Genomic DNA, 13,047 nt, shown 5'->3' on the forward strand with positions numbered 1-13,047 from the left:
GGAGAGTCCCAGGGGCCAGGCAGAGAGGCCTAGAGGGCCATGTTTGGCCCCTGGGGCTGCGGTTGCCTATCCCCTAGAGCCAAAAAGGCCCCGGGGGTGGCGAGAAAGACCAAAAAGTTAAATGCACCGCGGGCTCCATCGACTGCCACTTCTGTTGCCATATCGACGGCAGTTCTCCAAATAGCCTTAATTGCAGCATTTCAGCATTTTGTCTCTCTCTCCTCCCACGGCTCCTGCACAGGCCTCTTCCGAGCTGGTCCTCAGGAGGTCCAGGGAGCACAAAGATCAAGGTCAGCCTAATTGGAGATGGCCTCCTTCGCATCCCAGGAGGGGCTTGATGTTCTCCTGGCAGCAGGCACATGTCTTGCCTGGGTGAGGAGCGACCCCTCCTCGCCTCCCCCCTCACCAAGGACTTTTCCACAGCTCCTTGTCTCAGGCTGTTTGTTACCGGGGCTCGGGGCAGCTGCAAAACCGGGGGGGAGAGGGAGGGAGGTGAGGAGCGGCCATGTGTGGAGAGCCCTTCGCATTTCCAGTAGAAGGTGGGGGGCCGTTTCCAGCCTGAGGGGCCACTTTCCCTCATAGACAACCCTCCCGGGCTGCCTGTCAGCAAGGTGGGTGGAGAAATGGAGATGGCTCTTTCTTCTGCCAGAGATGGAAAGGCCGTAGTAGCTCAGTGGCAGAGCCTCTGCCTTGCATGCGGAAGGTCCCGAGTGCATCTCCAGAAGGCTGGGGGAGATTCCCTCTCTGAAACCCTGGAGGGTAGTCAGGGTAGACAATACTGAGCCATGTGGAGCAATGGTCTGACTCTCAGTATATGGCAATTTCCTGCAATCTACACCCAGGGATGGAGGATACCTGTGGCTCTCCAGATGTCATTGGACTCCAACTCCCATCAGCCCCAGCCAGCATGGTCAATGGTCAGGGATGATGGGAGTTGTAGTCCTGCGACATCTGGAGGCCCACAGGTGCCCCACCCATGATCTGCACACGTCAACACATCTCTCAATCCTCGTTTGGAAAGAGGAGGAATAGTTCAAGGACATATTCTAGTCAGACAAAAGTACTCAGGAAGGATCAGGGCTGGTGATGGCTGTGGCCTTGGAAAGGCTTGACAGTGGCCGCTGGTGGCTCCCTGTCAGTAGGGCAGTGGAATCCGTTCCGCATTTTAGTCAGAACTTTGAAGGACCTGAAGCACCTTGGGCAGTTCCTTGAAAGTTTGGACTAAACCCCAGAGCGGATTCCACTGCCCCACTGACAGGGACCCACCAGCTGCCACTGGTTCTTGATATGCAAAAAGACTAGCTTTGTGAAGCCTTTCCATTCTTCTAGACCTCAAGAGGGTGACTGCTGCAATGTCCTCTAAATGGTCTCAGCTCTGGCTTTGATTTTCCTCTGCTTTGGCTGCCCCTGTAGTCATCCTCCCAGCTGGCGTAAATCCTCATTACTGGGAGTTAGGAGGCTCTAAAAATACAGGTAAAACCCCTTAGCGGCTCCTAGTCCTTAAAAAGTCTCCCCTGTATTTCATCTGAACATGCAAAGAGCCCTGTAGCTGGATCAGGCCAAAGGCCCATCTTGTCCAGTGTCCTGTTTTCCCAGTAGCCATCCAGATGGCTATATCTGGCGCAAGAGTGCTCTCATATGAGTCAGATCATTGGTCCATCTAGCTGAGTATTGTCTACACTGACTGGCCACAGCTCTCTAAGGTTTCAGGCCGGAGCTCTTTCTCGTAACTGGAGATTAAGGGATAGACCCTGGAACCTTCTGCATGTGAAGCAGACGGTCTACAAACAAGCTGCAGCCTGCAATTTCCGACAATGGAGGTAGAACATACATAGCCATTGTGGCGAGTAGCCATTGATCATTTTATCCTCCGTGAATTTGTCTCATCCTCTTTCAAAGCCATCCAAGCTGGTGGCGATCCCTGCCTCTGGTGGGAGCGAATTCAAGAGTTTAACTGTGCGCTGTGCTTTCTTTTGTCTGTCCTGAATCTTCCAACATTCAGCTTCATTGGATGTCCACGAGTTCTAGTGTTGTGAGAGAGGGAGAAAAACTTTTCTCAATCCACTTTCTCAACGCCATGCATGATTTTGTACACCTCCATCATGTCCCTCCCACCCTTACTTTTTCTTCTAAACTAATCTCAATCTTGCCTTGACGAGGATACGTTGATCAGATCAGTCAGGGGGAGTGGACCAGCCTCTCACTACTTCCTGGTCCAGCTGTGATTTCACTCTGGGACCTCCCCATGGGAGGAGCAGGGGGCATTGATGGTGTGGGGGGAAGAGGCATGGGGGAGAAATTTTATTCAGCTCGCTGTTAAAATGAAAAAAATGAAATGGACTGCCTTCAAGTTGATTCCAACCTATGGCGACCCTATGAACAGGGTTTTCATGGTAAGCAGTATTCAGTGGGAGGTTACTACTGCCTCCCTCTGAGGCTGAGATGCAGTGACTGGCCCAAGGTCACACAGAGAGCTTCATGGCTGTGTGGGGATTTGAACCCTGGTCTCCCAGGTTGTAGTCCAACGCCTTAATCACTACACCACATGGTAAACCTAATTTGCATTTTCCAAAACAGTGTAAGACCCCAAAGGCAGGCACTTCTCTGAATATTGCCATTCAGTTCTCAGCCAAGGAATGTGTGCAGAAATTCACATTACATGGGTTCAGTGTGAGTAAAAATGCATATATTAATGAAAATAACATACAGAAATGTTAGGGGGAAACAGCTTTGCTAACGTGCATATTAGGCAAAACTGCATACAAACGTGTGTACATTAGAGGGAATTTGCAGTAAAATGCGGATGAATTTTCATGAGGTTTTATTTCTTGCAAATGGATTTAAAAAAAAAACACTGCAAATGTGGAGAAAATGTGGGTTGGAAAATGAGAAACCAAAATTTAAAGATTCACCTATCCCTGCTGCTAAATTATGTTTATGTTAGAAGAGCATCCATCGAAGTACAATCACAGTGTAGAGAGGAAGTTAGCCTAGGCAACTTTAAAGGGATGTTCAACAAATTAATGGAGAAGGAGAAACTTCTCAACAGCTATTAGTCATAATAACTTAGAATGGAACCTCTGTGTTCAGAGACAGTTTATCTCTCACCACAAGTTGCTGGGCCTTAAAAATACAATAATCACAGAAAAATAAAAGTAAGAAGGAAAAATAACCATGTTTGTTATCTTCAAAACACGTTTAATGCTTGCACCATCACAGCAGCTGACAAAATGTTTTGGGCGGCAGGCATATATATATATATATATATATATATATATATATATATATACACTATTTTATAGTATTGTGTTTTAACAATTTTATCTGATTACCTCATGCTGGTCATTGACTGTAACAATAAAGATTATTATATAGGATTCATTTCTCATCATCAAATGCCATTGGCAGAAGTTAAAGTGTGTTAATTGTCTGTAAAAGCAAGATTCCACAGATGCACTTCTCTTTTAAAAATCCAACCAGCAGCTTTTAGATCAGCCTTTTCCTACCTTGCACCTTCTAGACTTTTCAGATTACAACTCCCATAAGTATGGCTGTGCTGGCAAGGGCTGATGGGAATTGTAGTCCAAAATGTCTGGAGGGCACCGGCTTGGAGAAGGCTGCTTTTGGATGCTTGCTGCTGTTTGGTCCATCCCAACATCTGACAACATGGCTTGCAGCCGACCACAGCTTGATCCCTTGAAATAAGCTAGGTGCGTCTCAAAGGCGACCGAAAGACCAACAGTCTGTTCTTTTCTTTTTAACAACCACGCGCAAGCTCTGCACAAGGATCGATTTGCAAAGTTCGCCTTTGTTGGTTGAGCTGGCAGTCACTGAATCGGTGAAGCACAATCCACTTTCCACCCACTGCACAGCATTGCCTCCCACTTAATTTCACCGGCCTTCGATTCCTGTTTGTCTTATTGCAGGACTGACCTGTCTGGAATGTCGATTTCGGTGGTTGGTGCACTTCGGCACCACCTCTCTCTCTACTCTCAGGTTGCCTCTTGGCCCTGGAAAATGTGATTACCCAGACCACTTCACTTCTCTCCTATTTTCTGTTGCCACTTAAGAAAATGGAATTTGGCACCAAGGAATATGTAGAAGGAGACAGGAGGCAACCCCTTTCTCCTCGTAGGAGCCCATTTCAAAATGGAATTAATCCATCCATTTCGGAAGTGAAACCTGCTATTGGCTCCACATGACCTTGGAGACCAGCCGCCTCTGCCCTTTGTCCCTTCACAATCTAAAAGAGGGCTGCCAGATTCAATATCTATATGTTTTGGCTTGAGGTAGGGGTTCAAATCTGTGCCCTGGGAGGACCTCAGGTCAAATCTTAGCGAGCCATGAACTGAAACCCGCCTTTGCCAATCTGATGGCCTCCGGATGTTTTGGATGACAACTTTATTGAGCCTGGCACCTGCTAGATGCTTTGGACTCTAGCTCCCATCAGCCCTAGCCAGCATGGCCAATGGTCAGGGATTAGCAGAGTTGTAATCTGGCAGCTTCTGGAGGGTACCAGGTTGGGGAAAGCTGGGACAATATATTCTACGACAAGAGAGGCCCCTGGTTTGGTTTGGTTTTGAAGACAGGGATGGGGGAACTGTGTGCCTGCCAGACACTGAACTCCCATCAACCCCGCCCAGCATAGCCAACGGTCAGGGATGATGGGAGTTGTAGTCCAAGAACGCCTGGAGGGGCACAGTTCCCCTGTCCTTGCTTTAAGAGTTCCAGGGGAAGGAGATGTTGCACAGAGGTAGCCTCTGGCAGGGTCCGAGGTCCTCAAAGAAGCAAGTGTCGATTCTATGTCTGGCAGACAAAGATGTTCCTTCCAATGTGCGCAAGGCCAGTTGAGTTGGCCTTGCACACATTTGTGTGCCTTCCAACATTTGCCTTCCAAATGGTTGTTTATTTCAGTGGGAGCTAATGGTTCGGAGGGGGTCTCCTGATAGCTAGGCGTCTCTCTGCATTTTTGAATGAGATATCCAGAAGAGTGACATGTATACATACAAATAAGGGGAAGAAGGATGCATGTGTGACAAGTGAGGCAAAGAGAGCCGCGGGTTCACTGAAGGGATCTTGGGCAGTAAGGGCCTCTTCTCTGGGAACCTGATGTGGAGTAGCAGAACTGCTGCTTTTCTAAATAAAGCAAAGATTCCGAGAACGCCACCACTTTCCAAAGGAAACCAAATCCAGGTGGTGCTGGAACTTCTCACGGTCCTTTTTGCCCAACAATATTCACACCTGGGTGCAGGAGACTCCCCCATCTGGGCAAGGCAAGCGTCCCCAGTCACACTCTAGTCATGGCAGGACCAGGGCCATGACTGTTACTGGCCTGGCCTGGCTTGGCCGAGAGTGTGCGCCGGTCTCGGCTGCTCTTGCTCCGGCAGAAAAGGCCTCGAAGGTGGGCCCTGAACTTGTGGTGGAGCGAGGCGTAGATAAAAGGGTTGTAGCAGGCAGAAGTCATGGCAGTGAAGTGGCAGGCGAGCTGGGCCACGTTGATGTACCTTTTGCTGAGGATCAAGAAATTGGGGTCCAGGTCTCGAATGAGGTTGAGGATCTGGAGAGGCATCCAGCACAAGGAGAACACCAGGATGGCGACGAGCAGGATGGTGAAGGTCTTGCGTTTCTGCTTGTTCCACTGAGCCTGACTGGGGTTTGCTAAACCCAAGATGTTCCTTCGCTGCAAGTGAGCCAAGATGGAGCAGTAGGAGGCGGTGACGGCCACGAGGGGCACCATATAGCTGAGGAGGAGCATGGCGCACGAGTAGGCCAACCGCAGGGTCTCCATGTGGCTCCAGAACTCCTCGCAAATGAAGAGGTCGTGGCCTGTGCTGCTGAGGTCCAGGTACACGGAATGGAAGGAGGGTGGAGCCGCCAAGGCCAGAGAGGCCACCCAGATGGCGGCCACCACCAGAACACAGTAGCGCATGGGGATGCGCCTCCGCACGGGGTAGGCCACCACCACGTAGCGGTCCACGGCAATGGCAGCAAGTGAGAGGACCGAAACGTAGACTGTGGCTGCTTGTAGGAGGATGATGACGTGGCACATGGCCCGCCCAAAGAGCCAGCCACGGCGCTCGAAGGCGTAAGAGACAGTCAGAGGCACGCAAGTCAAGCACATTAGGAGGTCACCGGCTGACAGGTTGCCCAAGAAAATGTTGGTGGCGTTGTGCAGCTTCTCATCCGCCACAATGCAGAACACCAAGAACAGGTTGCCCAGACAGGCTACCACCACCAGGAGGCAGTAGAGAGGAATGAAGAGGGGCTTGAACTGCAGCAGGAGCTGGAGCCCCACGAAAGGGTCCTCAGGGATGCTCCAGTTCCTTGGGAGGCTGGCATTGGGTTCCATTATCAGAGTCATCTGCAGAGGCATAAAAGAGGACAAGAGGTGGTTACCGGATTCTGCGAATTAATGGAAGAGGGCAACAACCATCAGTGGCTAGATGTCGTGTTATCTAAATGGAACCTCCATGTTCAAAGCAGTCTACCTCTGAATGCCAGCTGAGGTGCTTGGCTGATCACTGTTGGGAACAGGATAATGAAGGACTAGAGACTCCTTGGCCAACCCGGCGCCCTTCCATCAGCATTAACATTATACGGCCAAAATATCTGCAGGGCACCATGATGGAGAAGGCTGGTTAAGGCTATAACCTATCGGCTGGAAAAGGCCTGGGTTCAAATCTCATCCAAGCCATGAATTTACCGGGTGGCCTTGAAAAAGCCTTCTTCCCTCTCCCAGCAACCCAGCAATCAAATCTGTTATATGGGGATTAACTGCAGGGCAGCACGAATGGACTTTACGTATCCTAATGGTCACTAAGAAACTTTTACTCCATGACTGGAAAGACAAATACCCGTCAACTATTATGCAACGGTCTAATGACCTAAATTCCCTTGCTACATTTGAGTGTGCTTTCTACAAACACCACATTCGTCTGGATACACGTTTGGACGGCATATATTGATTTATGTGGGTAAACTAAGATGGATGTATAGATGTTTAAATGTCCTGTTTATGTGAGCTGACAGGCTTTTTTCCCTTTTGTTATTTTTAATCTTTCTTTTTTTCTTTTCTTAATGAAATTGCAATTTAAAAAGATCAATAAAATATATTTTAAACAAATCTAATCTGCAATAAAATATTGAAACACAGGCCTACTCCCTAGGGTTATTTTAAGGATGTCTGTGAGCGCTTTCAGTGCTCACAAAAATGGCTATATAAAGTACTATGGATGAGATTAAATCAAATTTCTATATTGCAATCCGCAGGAGGACCAATTACAAGCTACCTCAGGGGCACCCATATGAAGTGAAGGATATTTGGCAGGAACATTTCAACCGGCTCAGGAATACACAGGCATGGCGCATTTTAAGCAGCAGCCTCAGCTGTGGTACAATTTCCCATATGTGATGCATGGCAATTTTGAGCAAAATGGTCTCTGATGATTAGAGAGAGCTGGAATTTCAGAACCATTATTTGCTTCTACTTTCACAGCAACTGCAATCAATCAATCCCATTCCTGTGATGGGGGTGGGGAATGAACTGGCAACAGAATGGATGTTTGGTGAATCTCAGGGAGCTATTTTTGACCCGCCGCAAGGTTAGCTGGTGACTTCTCATCTTGGCATGAGAAAAACTGCTGGATCAGACCAAAAGTCCATTTGGCCTAATCTGTCTCTAACAGTGGCTGGGCAGACAAAGCAAAGTAGCTGTAAATGGTGAACTGCAGGAGCTCCAGTGGAGACTGGTGGCTCCGATGTCAATGGGCCAGTGAATCTCCTCCAGGTTTTAGTCTGAAAGTTGAAAGCACCTTGGACAGCTCCTTGAAAGTTCAAACTAAGACACGGAGAGGATTCACTGCCCCACTGACAGTCAGAGCCACCAATCTCCACTGAAGAGCTGAACATGACAATTCCTGTAGCGAGGTCCATAATATCCAAATGCTCCTTACCTGGAAGGCAGTCCCTAAATCCCAGAGTTCAAGACCTGTGCCGTCTCACTGAGTTCTGGCTTCTAACAGAACCTCAAAAGCCATGCAAAAGTTTCTGAGCTTCCATGTAGAACCTGTTGCATCCTTAAGGGCCCATGCAGATGAGCGTGGCAGTTTCATTCTGTTTCCGCATAATCCTTCAAGTCATAAGGACAGCAATCTCCTCGTGGGATTTTGGAGCTGATTCTAAGTAACACTGTAACATTTTAAATAACATCTACAATCATTGCACCCACAAAATTGATGTACTTTGTCACCCAAATGCGTTCAAGTGAGTTGGGGATTAAAACCTTGAGATTAAATTGCCATGTGACTGGCTCTAAGAAGAAATTAAATAAATGGGATGAAAACAACAAAAGGAGGAAATTGCACACATTAAGCATAATTTAAAAAAATAAAAGACAGCTGCAGCTGTGAAATGAATGCAGTCTCTTTCCATGAAAAACAGGGGGGGGGCAGCTCTCAAAGGTTCTGCTCCCAATTATTTCCCCAAATGGGGTGGGGATGGAGTTTTGGATTTCTAGCTCCCCCACCCTGTCTTTGCTAGAGAGGGAACCAAGAGGTCCACAGTATGTCTAAGATCCCAAGTCACAGAAGACCTCAAAGACTCCGTTGCCATGTCATGGATAAGAACAGAGGAAGCAGCCTTAGACTAAGTCAGACCATCAGTCCATCTAGGGCAGTATTGTCTACACTGACTGGCAGTGGCACTCCCCAGCTGCAGACAGGGGTCTCTCCCAGCCCTACATACAGATGCTGACCACTGAAACTGGGACCTTCTACATGCAGCGCAGGTGCTCTGCCACGGAGCTACAGCCGTTTCAAATACTGTTTTCCTTCACACATATTCTTCTCTCTCTGACAAAGCCAGCAAAAAGTCTAGTTGAAGATCTCTTGGATCTGGCCATCCTCCACTTATTTTTCTCTCCAGGTCCCTTACACCCTTCCCAAGCGAGGCCCCTGATCATTAACTCGCTCCTTTGCTACGCGCAAATAAAAGGGCGCCCATATGAATCGAGCCGTGAAGAATCCTGATCGGTTGGACTGACAGGTGTCAGGAAAAAGGTGTTTCGAAGCAGAAAAGGGCAGCTGAATTCAATCGTGTGCTGCTTACCTGGGCAGAGGGCTTCTAAAGACACCGGGAATGTCACATCCAAACTGGAGGCACGAGTCTAGTAGCCTCCATCCTGGGCATTCCATGTGAAGGTGCTCCTGTGCTGAGCTTCAGTGCCTTCCAACCCTCAGATAAGCTCAGGCTGGAACTCGGGAGACTGGCCTTTTTTGTCTCTGTCAATTCCCCTCCCCTTCTTGCAAAACTGATGCTCTGTAACCCTCCATTTGCCAGCAATGCAGCATCAGAAAGGAGACAGGGAGGCAAAGTCAGGGCTTACTCAGAGTCAGGCTTCAGCTTTGGAACCTATTTTGAATTCCAGGGCTTAATCATGGGAAAAGGAGATAGAGAGGAGTTGCCTCCGAACATGTACAGAGTGCATTTCCCTGCACCTCTAAGGAGCCACAGCTTGCTCTCCCACGTCTGGGAGGTGGAGAAAAGTCTTTCATAGGCTCTAATTCCCAAACAAATTTGAGCATGGAGAATTTGGCCATTCCTGTCTCCCAATGTCCTCTCTCCTTGCATGTCAACACTTTAGGGTAGGGCTGGGGAACCTCTCCAGCTGCTGTTGGACTCCGACTCCCATCCTCCCTGACCATTGGCCATGCTGGCTGGGGCTGATGGGTGTTGGAGTCCAACAACCCTGGAGGGCCACAGGTTATCCATAAGTGCTTTCAGGCCCAACAAGACCTGAAGTTAAATTCTTGTATTTGCATTTAAAGGTTTTTAAAGACACAAATTGCTTTAGACACTGGGGCTGCGGATGCACTGCCTTTTATGTCAGCATCCTGTGTGTTCCCAGTGCTGGTGCACCCACCCACAACATTAGCCACAATGTATCTATCCTGCTCCTGTCATTTCTTACAATACAGTACTGTGTTTTGATGTGTGTCCCCCCCCCAAGAAAACAGCTTCTATCTGAGTTGAGAAAAAGGAGAAAGTTCTGATTTTGGTGTAAGCCCTACACAGCTTGGGACCAGGATACCTGAAAGACCGTCTTACCCTTTATATACCCGGTCAGTCACTACACTCTGCAGGTGAGGGCCTCCTGCAGATACCATCTCATCAGGAGATCCACGCCACGCAACATAGTGTTGCGGCACCTACCCTTTGGAATTCTCTCCCTTTAAATATTAGACAGGCTGTTTCTCTGTTGTCATTTTGGCCCCTACTGAAGACAAGCCTTTTAAGTTTAGACTTTATCCCAGTCTGCGTCTGTGCTGGAATTGTTTTTTAATAGATTTTTCAAGCTTTTTTAAAGATGTTTTTAAAGGTGGTTTGTTGTAATATATTCTAAACTTTCTAAAGTCTGAGACTTCCGGGAAGGGTGACTGACTTCCGGGAAGGGTGACTTAGCCTGTGCCTGCTTTTGAGACGGGCTCCTGCCTCAAAAGAAGCTTATTCAGATATATCAGTCAGTTTTTTCTTTTTTTTTTGACTGATTAAACTTCTCCCGGGTAGGGAGAAACGAAGAGATTAACCTCAAAGCCTATTTTTGTTGGGATGACCAGATCTCATTAATTTATGGGACGAGGTCCAGCCGACGAAGGTGGGACGGATTTTCAACAGCAAGCTCTATCTGTTAAAGCGAACGTTCATCTTATCTTCTAAGAGAGAACGCACTAACAGGCAAGCACCCTTCTTTCTATATTTTTCTTTTACTTGACTTAAATTGTTGCTGTTTAAAAGAGATTTGCCAGATTGATCAGTTTTTGACATCTCACTGGGGAGCCATAACTTCTCTCTGCTACGCACTAATTAATAGCTTATCTCTGTTTTTGTTGCAAAAAGCTGTCCTGGATTTGCATTCTAAAGGTATACACAGAAGAGGGATTTCTATTCCAGATTTTTATTTTGAAAAATATTATACTGTTTTGAGACTACTCTCTTTTTGGTCTATTTTATTTTGACGAATCTGTTTCTTGACGATTGCCATTAATTGTTTCGATCCTGGGAACTGCATTTTGTTTACTTAACTATTGGAGAGATAAGGCTGTCTGCACTGTTTATACTGTGATGTCACCAAGTTTGGAGTATTAACCCAATTGTTGCTGAAATAAGAAGTGGTTTTCCTATATTTTTCTTTTAAAATGGCAATTAAGAAAGTGGCTGAAAATCTGGAAATAACTATGTTTCAGAAAATAATGGATGAGATTGAGATAACGAAAATTGAATTGAGTAAAATGAAGCAGGAGATTAAAGATATAAGGGTCCCTGTGAGAGAGGTGACCCTGGAAGGGGTCCCTGTGAGAGAGGAGACCCCGGAGATTGGAACAGGGGTCCCTGTGAGAGAGGAGACCCTGGAGACTGGAATAGGGGTCCCTGTGAGAGAGGAGATCCCGGAGATTGGAACCAACGTGGAACAGGAACAAGATTTGGAGTCTATGGACTTTAGAAATAAAATCTATTGTTTGGAACTCAATGTTATCTCTGAAGAAATGAATGAAGATTCTAGAGATAAAGTTATCAATGGCATGGATAATCTTCTGGACTGGAATGATGTGATGGAGCCCAATATAGAGAAAATCTATGGAATTAACTGCAGCCATGTGACAATGGAAAAACTTTTAAGAGATGACCCAGTGCATTTTGAAAAAAAGAACAGAGATATGATTTTACAGCAGTATTTCAGCAACCTATTCAGAATGGATGGCAAGAAAATATTTGGGATAGAGGTAATTCCCATCAGACTCTTACTATATGACTATGGCTTTGACAGCAAGATTATTATGGAATACTGATAATGGAGGATTGGATATTGAGATTACTGGACTTGACAGGACTGCTGAAGATGGAAGATGGAAAATGGAACTAATAGAGATAATAGAACAATGGCTATTGAAATTATTGAACCTAACAGATTCTGATGTGATGGATTAATTGAAATGTTTATTTTGACTATGGTTATGACAATAAGATTATCATAATTAGTAATGAGATGGATTAATCGATATGCTTATCTGGAAAAAAAAATTGATAGATATATTTCTTAAAGAATTGAAACCTCTCTTTGACTTTTTGTGGAAAGAATAAAGTAATGTTTATGAGATTTGATGATTGAGTAGGATGACTACTGGAGGAAAGTGATTTTATAATATGACTTGGGAGACAGGATTGTTATATATTATAGACTTATAACTGATTTGATCTTTGACAAATGGGAAGTCAATATTTTACTCTTTATTTTTTATTTTTGTTTTTTTTTTCTTTTTTTCTTTTTGTTTAACTATTTTTGATTTTGTTTTTTGTCTTTGAATGTTTTATGATTTTGTCTTGTATGTTTTATGAAAATCTGAATAAAAATTATTGAAAAAAAAAAAATAAAAATAAACTTTCTAAAGTCTGTTTTAAGATGTTTTCGAGTGTTTTTAGTGTTTTGTTTGCCGCCCTGGGCTCCTTCTGGGAGGAAGGGTGGGATATAAATTTAATTAACAACAACAGCTGGTTTTAAGACACTAATATGTAGACAGCCTGATAATGAATGGGATCAAAGCAGGCATGGAGGTAATGTACCCACAGAGGCCTTTCCTGGTGTTCATAGCAGCCACTCCGTTTTGAAATTAGGCTTGAAATGAAGGGTTGTGCTATAGCCAACAGAACAGGTTATGCTGTGCGCTTGGGTGCAGGATATGAGTGGTGCCCTCAACAGTTTCTCCAGTTTGCAAATGACACCACAGCCCCCAAAAAGACAGTGATGCCTGGATTAATACAATTAACTTAAATACTAAAATTTTAATTTTTTGATACCATGGTTTCACACATAACAAGTTGCTGTTTTTGCTCTTGAATTAACCATCCCGTTTAATAAGATTTTTCAGCTTCATCCATTATGGAGCAAAGTAATCCTGTTGTCTGATCAACTCACTCATGGGTATATTGGAAGGATCTCATCTCCCAAATGCTCCGCCCACTGTTGTCTCTGGCCCTGCCTGCCATCATCTTGTG

The 13,047-nt window shown here is 45.8% G+C and overlaps 1 protein-coding gene across 2 annotated transcripts; it reads right to left on the reverse strand.

Moving 5' to 3' along the window:
- Positions 1-3,192: 3,192 nt before the first annotated feature.
- Positions 3,193-9,511, reverse strand: LOC133370338 (prolactin-releasing peptide receptor-like). 2 transcript variants are annotated; one of them, XM_061596516.1, is made up of 3 exons: positions 9,106-9,511; positions 7,953-8,187; positions 3,193-6,361 (listed from the first exon to the last, which is right to left on the reverse strand). In XM_061596516.1, the coding sequence occupies exon 3, from the start codon at positions 6,359-6,361 to the stop codon at positions 5,288-5,290; it is 1,074 nt and encodes a 357-aa protein (XP_061452500.1). In that variant the 5' UTR covers positions 7,953-8,187; positions 9,106-9,511; the 3' UTR covers positions 3,193-5,287. The 2 variants fall into 2 exon arrangements, with proteins under 2 accessions (XP_061452500.1, XP_061452499.1); XM_061596515.1 differs by lacking the exon at positions 7,953-8,187.
- Positions 9,512-13,047: the final 3,536 nt, after the last annotated feature.

The sequence above is a fragment of the Rhineura floridana genome, chromosome 15, assembly GCF_030035675.1.
Source record: "Rhineura floridana isolate rRhiFlo1 chromosome 15, rRhiFlo1.hap2, whole genome shotgun sequence".
Classification (NCBI taxonomy): domain Eukaryota; kingdom Metazoa; phylum Chordata; class Lepidosauria; order Squamata; family Rhineuridae; genus Rhineura; species Rhineura floridana.